The sequence below is a fragment of the Eucyclogobius newberryi genome, unplaced genomic scaffold (genome assembly GCF_026437365.1).
Source record: "Eucyclogobius newberryi isolate DKJ021-1_F unplaced genomic scaffold, fEucNew1.0.hap1 SCAF_21, whole genome shotgun sequence".
Classification (NCBI taxonomy): domain Eukaryota; kingdom Metazoa; phylum Chordata; class Actinopteri; order Gobiiformes; family Gobiidae; genus Eucyclogobius; species Eucyclogobius newberryi.
This window is the reverse complement of record NW_027315846.1, coordinates 86972-95000: the sequence shown is the minus strand read 5'-3', so window position 1 is coordinate 95000 and position 8029 is coordinate 86972. Positions and strand designations below refer to the sequence as shown.

General features: G+C 53.9%; 1 protein-coding gene across 1 annotated transcript in view; it reads left to right on the top strand.

Moving 5' to 3' along the window:
- The window catches only part of egln3 (egl-9 family hypoxia-inducible factor 3), a 7967-nt gene extending 4117 nt beyond the window's left edge, over positions 1-3850 (top strand). The window contains exons 3-5 of the mRNA XM_072458126.1: positions 327-463; positions 2502-2575; positions 3280-3850. Of these exons, the coding sequence (XP_072314227.1) occupies positions 327-463; positions 2502-2575; positions 3280-3320 (252 nt within the window). The 3' untranslated portion in view covers positions 3321-3850. The remainder of the gene's footprint in view (positions 1-326; positions 464-2501; positions 2576-3279) is intronic.
- The last annotated feature ends 4179 nt before the right edge of the window (positions 3851-8029 follow it).

Sequence of the window (8029 nt, the reverse complement as noted above, 5' to 3'; positions counted from 1 at the left end):
ACACTGAGCGGCGAGAGCCCTCTTGAGCCCACACTGAACGGCGAGAGCCCTCTTGAGCCCACACTGAGCGGCGAGAGCCCTCTTGTGGTCGGCGTGTGAAAGCATAAGTCGCACCCCGGCAATACTTTGTCAAAAAGTGCGACTTATATTCCGGAAAATATAGTACTGCGTCTACAATACAAAAGGTTACTTTTAGTCATCATTTGAATCTTTATGAAACAAAAATATGACTTCAAACTGATTCAGGCGACACAAAACGACTAAATACTTCACTTGTTGTTCTCTGGTCTGACCTTTGACCTTTGACCCTTGCTCGGGCGGGGCAGGATCACGGCGGCGTCTTGAGGATCTTTCCGGAGGGAAAACCTTACGAGGTCGACATCGAGCCGCTGTTCGACCGACTGGTGCTGTTCTGGTCTGACCGGAGGAATCCACACGAAGTCCTGCCCTCGCACGCCACCAGGTAACGGCCAATCAGGAGCCAGGAGGGTTAGGGGTCAGGATGGTCAGGAGCCAGGAGAGCCAGGAGCCAGGAGGATCAGGAGGCAAGAGGGTCAGGAGGCAAGAGGGTCAGGAGCCAGGAGGGTCAGGAGCCAGGAGGAGCCAGGAGGGTCAGGAGCCAGGAGGAGCCAGGAGGGTCAGGAGCCAGGAGGGTCAGGAGCCAGGAGGGTCAGGAGCCAGGAGGGTCAGGAGGCAAGAGGATCAGGAGCCAGGAGGGTCAGGAGCCAGGAGGGTCAGGAGCCAGGAGGAGCCAGGAGGGTCAGGAGCCAAGAGGGTCAGGAGCCAGGAGGGTCAGGAGCCAGGAGGGTCAGGAGGCAAGAGGGTCAGGAGCCAGGAGGAGCCAGGAGGGTCAGGAGTCAGGAGGATCAGGAGCCAGGAGGGTCAGGAGCCAGGAGGGTCAGGAGGCGCAGGAGCCAGGAGGGTCAGGAGGCAGGAGGGTCAGGAGCCAGGAGGATCAGGAGGCAAGAGGGTCAGGAGGCAAGAGGGTCAGGAGCCAGGAGGGTCAGGAGCCAGGAGGAGCCAGGAGGGTCAGGAGCCAGGAGGAGCCGGGAGGGTCAGGAGCCAGGAGGGTCAGGAGCCAGGAGGGTCAGGAGCCAGGAGGGTCAGGAGGCAAGAGGATCAGGAGCCAGGAGGGTCAGGAGCCAGGAGGGTCAGGAGCCAGGAGGAGCCAGGAGGGTCAGGAGCCAAGAGGGTCAGGAGCCAGGAGGGTCAGGAGCCAGGAGGGTCAGGAGCCAGGAGGGTCAGGAGGCAAGAGGGTCAGGAGCCAGGAGGAGCCAGGAGGGTCAGGAGTCAGGAGGATCAGGAGCCAGGAGGGTCAGGAGCCAGGAGGGTCAGGAGGCGCAGGAGCCAGGAGGGTCAGGAGGCAGGAGGGTCAGGAGCCAGGAGGAGCAGGAGGCACGAGGGTCAGGAGGAGCAGGAGGGTCAGGAGGAGCAGGAGGCAGGAGGAGTCAGGAGGGTCAGGAGGAGCAGGAGGAGCAGGAGGGTCAGGAGGAGCAGGAGTCAGGAGGGTCAGGAGGAGCAGGAGGAGCAGGAGGGTCAGGAGGAGCAGGAGTCAGGAGGAGCAGGAGGGTCAGGAGGAGCAGGAGTCAGGAGGGTCAGGAGGAGCAGGAGGGTCAGGAGGAGCAGGAGTCAGGAGGAGCAGGAGTCAGGAGGAGCAGGAGTCAGGAGGGTCAGGAGGGTCAGGAGGAGCAGGAGGGTCAGGAGGATCAGGAGCCAGGAGGGTCAGGAGGCGCAGGAGCCAGGAGGGTCAGGAGGCAGGAGGGTCAGGAGGCAGGAGGGTCAGGAGCCAGGAGGAGCAGGAGGCACGAGGGTCAGGAGGAGCAGGAGGGTCAGGAGGAGCAGGAGGGTCAGGAGGAGCAGGAGGCAGGAGGAGTCAGGAGGGTCAGGAGGAGCAGGAGGAGCAGGAGGGTCAGGAGGAGCAGGAGTCAGGAGGAGCAGGAGGGTCAGGAGGAGCAGGAGTCAGGAGGGTCAGGAGGAGCAGGAGGGTCAGGAGGAGCAGGAGTCAGGAGGAGCAGGAGTCAGGAGGGTCAGGAGGAGCAGGAGGGTCAGGAGGAGCAGGAGGGTCAGGAGGAGCAGGAGTCAGGAGGGTCAGGAGGAGCAGGAGGGTCAGGAGGAGCAGGAGTCAGGAGGAGCAGGAGTCAGGAGGGTCAGGAGGAGCAGGAGGGTCAGGAGGAGCAGGAGGGTCAGGAGGAGCAGGAGTCAGGAGGGTCAGGAGGAGCAGGAGGGTCAGGAGGAGCAGGAGTCAGGAGGAGCAGGAATCAGGAGGAGCAGGAGGGTCAGGAGGAGCAGGAGGGTCAGGAGGAGCAGGAGGGTCAGGAGTTCAGATGAAACAACTGAATGTTTTTCCTGGACCGACATGTTTTCTGAACATAGTTATCATCACAAACGCGTATGATGAAGGAAGCGAGAAAAGAATCTGCGCCTCCTCCTGTTCAGTGTCACTGTTTCTGCTGTAAAGTGAAGCGTCTGGGGAGTGGTGTAGTTACGTTCTGTTGTTGCAGATACGCTGTCACCGTCTGGTACTTCGACTCACAGGAGCGCGAGGAAGCTAAACGCCTCTGCAGAGAGCGCAACGGTACCAGAGATGCTACTGCTACTGATGCTACTGCTACTGCTACTGATGCTACTGCTACTGATGCTACTGCTACTGATGCTACTGCTACTGATGCTACTGCTACTGCTACTGATGCTACTGATGCTACTGCTACTGATGCTACTGCTAATGATGCTACTGCTACTGATGCTACTGCTACTGCTACTGCTACTGATGCTACTGCTACTGATGCTACTGCTACTGATGCTACTGCTACTGATGCTACTGCTACTGATGCTACTGCTACTGCTACTGATGCTACTGCTATTACTACTGCTACTGATGCTACTGCTACTGATGCTACTGCTATTACTACTGCTACTGCTACTACTGCTACTGATGCTACTGATGCTACTGCTACTGCTACTGCTACTGATGCTACTGCTACTGATGCTACTGCTACTGATGCTACTGCTACTACTGCTGCTACTGCTACTGATGCTATTGCTACTGATGCTACTGCTATTACTACTGCTACTGATGCTACTGCTACTGCTACTGATGCTACTGCTATTACTACTGCTACTGCTACTGATGCTACTGCTACTGATGCTACTGCTACTACTGCTACTGATGCTACTGCTACTGATGCTACTGCTACTGATGCTACTGCTATTACTACTGCTACTGCTACTGATGCTACTGCTACTTCTGCTAATCTAGTTGTTTTTCTTCCTCTTTTGCAGATTCAGAAAACAGTACCTCGAGTGACACGAGTGTGGAGTGAAGCAGCAGTGACCACAAGGAGGCGCTGCTGTACCTGAGAAAACCCACTTTTCTTTAGTTCGGACCCAGACTGGAGTTTCACAGAAACAGAAGAGGAACTGATTGTTTCTATTTAAACAGACGGACAGTTTAATTATGTAAATGATGTGTTTGTGTGATTATGTTTACGACCATCGATTTGTAAAGTTTGAAGCTGCAGCATCTGGACTCCACAGGAACCTTCACCAGGATCCTCTTTGTGCACTATTTGAGCCACTCCCCTCAGGCAGGAGGCCACTCCCCTCAGGCAGGAGGCCACTCCCCTCAGGCAGGAGGCCACTCCCCTCAGGCAGGAGGCCACTCCCCTCAGGCAGGAGGCCACTCCCCTCAGGCAAGAGGCTACTCCCCTCAGGCAGGAGGCCACTCCCCTCAGGCAGGAGGCCACTCCCCTCAGGCCGTTGGACTCATGAAAACTTCTTAAACACTGTCACTTTCTGCACTTTTGTCTTCTGGAAATACATTGTTTTGTAATAAATGATTGTTTGCGTAAAAGGCGTTGACCCTACAGCTCCTCCCACAGCTCCTCCTACAGCTCCTCCTACAGCTCCTCCCACAACTCCTCCCACAGCTCCTACAGCTCCTCCCACAGCTCTTCCTACAGCCCCTCCCACAGCTCCTCCTACAGCTCCTCCCACAACTCCCACAGCTCCTCACAGCTCCTCCCACAGCCCATCCCACAGCCCATCCCACAGCTCCTCCCACAGCCCCTCCCACAGCCCCTCCCACAGCTCCTCCTACAGCTCCTACAGTTCATAAAATGTGAACATTTGAAGGTTTTAGGGACGTCAAGATTTTAATTAATATTGGTAATTTAGGTCAATATAATGAGAGTTGTTTCAGTCGGATAAAAATAATGTCATACAAACGCTGCTCTGGGAAAGAAATGGAATTTGTTTAAATGACGTGTTTCTCAACCTGTGGTCCCAAACTGCATTTTAGGATGAAATGTATTTAGAATCCTGATTTGAAAATAAGGATAATATTCTGTAAACGCATTAAAACTGCAGTGTAGAAGTTTGAGACGCGTGTTATAGTGTGTGGACACCAGAGGGCGCTGTTACTCCACCTTTAAACCAGGCGCGTGTTATAGTGTGTGGACACCAGAGGGCGCTGTCACTCCACCTTTAAACCAGGCACGTGTTATAGTGTGTGGACACCAGAGGGCGCTGTCACTCCACCTTTAAACCAGGCACGTGTTATAGTGTGTGGACACCAGAGGGCGCTGTCACTCCACCTTTAAACCAGGCACGTGTTATAGTGTGTGGACACCAGAGGGCGCTGTCACTCCACCTTTAAACCAGGCACGTGTTATAGTGTGTGGACACCAGAGGGCGCTGTCACTCCACCTTTAAACCAGGCACGTGTTATAGTGTGTGGACACCAGAGGGCGCTGTCACTCCACCTTTAAACCAGGCACGTGTTATAGTGTGTGGACACCAGAGGGCGCTGTCACTCCACCTTTAAACCAGGCACGTGTTATAGTGTGTGGACACCAGAGGGCGCTGTTACTCCACGTATAGACCAGGCACGAGCTGTTTTTGTCTAAATACAAAGGCTTTAAAACTGGGAGGGCATCTGGAGCCACTGGGAGGGCATCTGGCTCACTGGGAGGGCATCTGGAGCCACTGGGAGGGCATCTGGCTCAGGGTTATTGCAGCGGCTCGTCTTTTATTACTTGCTCCGTTTCAGGAGGAAATAATAATCATAAATATATAAATACGGTTTGAACTTATTGCCAGAACATGGTCGACCTGTCGCCTCGTGCCGTCGCCAACTGGCAAAGCACTGGATGCCACACCTCCATGGATAAAGGGCCCCCTGCAGTGAGGACTGCCACACCTCCATGGATAAAGGGCCCCCTGCAGTGAGGACTGCCACACCTCCATGGATGAAGGGCCCCCTGCAGTGAGGACTGCCACACCTCCATGGATGAAGGGCCCCCTGCAGTGAGGACTGCCACACCTCCATGGATGAAGGGCCCCCTGCAGTGAGGACTGCCACACCTCCATGGATGAAGGGCCCCCTGCAGTGAGGACTGCCACACCTCCATGGACGAAGGGGCCCCTGCAGTGAGGACTGCCACACCTCCATGGACGAAGGGGCCCCTGCAGTGAGGACTCTTCCAGGCCCCCGTCATGGAGCTCCAGCCACGTTCCAGCGGCTGTAGTGCAGTTTACCTGGATGATGTCGTCGTCTTCAGTCCAACGTGGGCGGAGCATCCGAGCAGTGTGAGTATGACTCCAGCACCCTGAGACTGAGCAGTGTGAGTATGACTTCTGAGGAGCCTCTGAGGAGCTTCTGAGGAGATTCTGAGGAGCTTCTGAGGAGGAGCTTCTGAGGAGCTTCTGAGGAGATTCTGAGGAGCTTCTGAGGAGGAGCTTCTGAGGAGTTTTTGTGGAGCTTCTGAGGAGCTTCTGAGGAGCTTCTGTGGAGCTTCTGAGGAGCTTCTGAGGAGGAGCTTCTGAGGAGCTTCAGAGGAGATTCTGTGGAGCTTCTGAGGAGATTCTGAGGAGCTTCTGAGGAGGAGCTTCTGTGGAGCTTCTGAGGAGGAGCTTCTGTGGAGCTTCTGAGGAGCTTCAGAGGAGCTTCTGTGGAGCTTCTGTGGAGCTTCTGTGGAGCTTCTGAGGAGGAGCTTCTGTGGAGCTTCTGAGGAGCTTCAGAGGAGCTTCTGAGGAGCTTCTGTGGAGCTTCTGTGGAGCTTCAGAGGAGCTTCAGAGGAGCTTCTGTGGAGCTTCTGTGGAGCTTCTGAGGAGGAGCTTCTGTGGAGCTTCTGTGGAGCTTCAGAGGAGCTTCAGAGGAGCTTCTGTGGAGCGTCTGTGGAGCTTCTGAGGAGCTTCTGAGGAGATTCTGAGGAGGAGCTTCTGTGGAGCTTCTGAGGAGCTTCTGAGGAGCTTCTGAGGAGGAGCTTCTGAGGAGCTTCTGAGGAGGAGCTTCTGTGGAGGAGCTTCTCTGGAGCTTCTGTGGAGGTTTTGTGGAGCTTTTGTGGAGCTTCTGAGGAGCCTCTGAGGAGCTTCTGTGGAGCTTCTGTGGAGCTTCTGAGGAGGAGCTTCTGAGGAGCTTCTGAGGAGATTCTGAGGAGCTTCTGAGGAGGAGCTTCTGAGGAGTTTTTGTGGAGCTTCTGAGGAGCCTCTGAGGAGCTTCTGTGGAGCTTCTGAGGAGCTTCTGAGGAGGAGCTTCTGAGGAGCTTCAGAGGAGATTCTGTGGAGCTTCTGAGGAGATTCTGAGGAGCTTCTGAGGAGGAGCTTCTGTGGAGCTTCTGAGGAGGAGCTTCTGTGGAGCTTCTGAGGAGCTTCAGAGGAGCTTCTGTGGAGCTTCTGTGGAGCTTCTGTGGAGCCTCTGTGGAGCTTCTGAGGAGCTTCAGAGGAGCTTCTGAGGAGCTTCAGAGGAGCTTCTGAGGAGCTTCTGTGGAGCTTCTGTGGAGCTTCAGAGGAGCTTCAGAGGAGCTTCTGTGGAGCTTCTGAGGAGGAGCTTCTGTGGAGCTTCTGTGGAGCTTCAGAGGAGCTTCTGTGGAGCGTCTGTGGAGCTTCTGAGGAGCTTCTGAGGAGATTCTGAGGAGGAGCTTCTGTGGAGCTTCTGAGGAGCTTCTGAGGAGCTTCTGAGGAGGAGCTTCCGTGGAGGAGCTTCTCTGGAGCTTCTGTGGAGGTTTTGTGGAGCTTTTGTGGAGCTTCTGAGGAGCCTCTGAGGAGCTTCTGTGGAGCTTCTGTGGAGCTTCTGAGGAGCTTCTGAGAAGGAGCTTCTGAGGAGGAGCTTCTGAGGAGGAGCTTCTGAGGAGGAGCTTCTGTGGAGGAGCTTTTCTGGAGCTTCTGAGGAGCTTCTGTGGAGGAGCTTCTGTGGAGGAGCTTCTGAGGAGCTTCAGTGGAGGAGCTTCTGAGGAGCTTCAGTGGAGCTTCAGTGGAGGAGCTTCTGAGGAGCTTCAGTGGAGCTTCAGTGGAGGAGCTTCTGAGGAGCTTCAGTGGAGCTTCTGAGGAGCTTCTGATAGCTCATGGAGAACATGTCAGAGAAGCTTCACTTTCACACATTTAAAACATGGAAAGAACCAAACACGAAGCACACACAGTTTTTCTCTTTTTTAATATCTTCATTTGTTTGTCATTAGAATTTGATCACACTGTTACATTGATAATAAGAGGGACTTCTTTTTGTCCCGTTCCATAAAAGAATCTGTAGAATTGTACAAGAAATAGTTAAAAACACACATTTTTCACAGTTAAATGAGTGACGTTTTCTCTCCGTCATTTTTATTAAACACGATGTGGTTCGGACAGCGATTTTTATTGGACGAAAACACAAAGACGCCTCACATCTGGGTGTATTTCCTGGTTTAGAACAAGCATCCCACCAAAAGAAACCAAACAGAAGATTACAAATTAGTCGTTCGGATAGTTTGAGTTTTCAAATTCTACGCTACAGTTTTGGCAAAAGTAGAAAAAGCCAAAGGAGCCACAAACTCCTGAGTCTTCGTGGATCACAGTCTCAGTTCAAAACAGAAATACACAGCTTTTTGTTCGTAAAATGTTCCGCACAGACCAAAGCGCGGTCGTAAAACAGCGCGACGAGGCACTTTACGTAACAGCACGGTAATAAACCAGTAACTACACATCTATAACTGTCCTGAGTGTTATTAATAACGGAAACATTTTGACTGAAACACTGTTAAGATTTATTTAACTT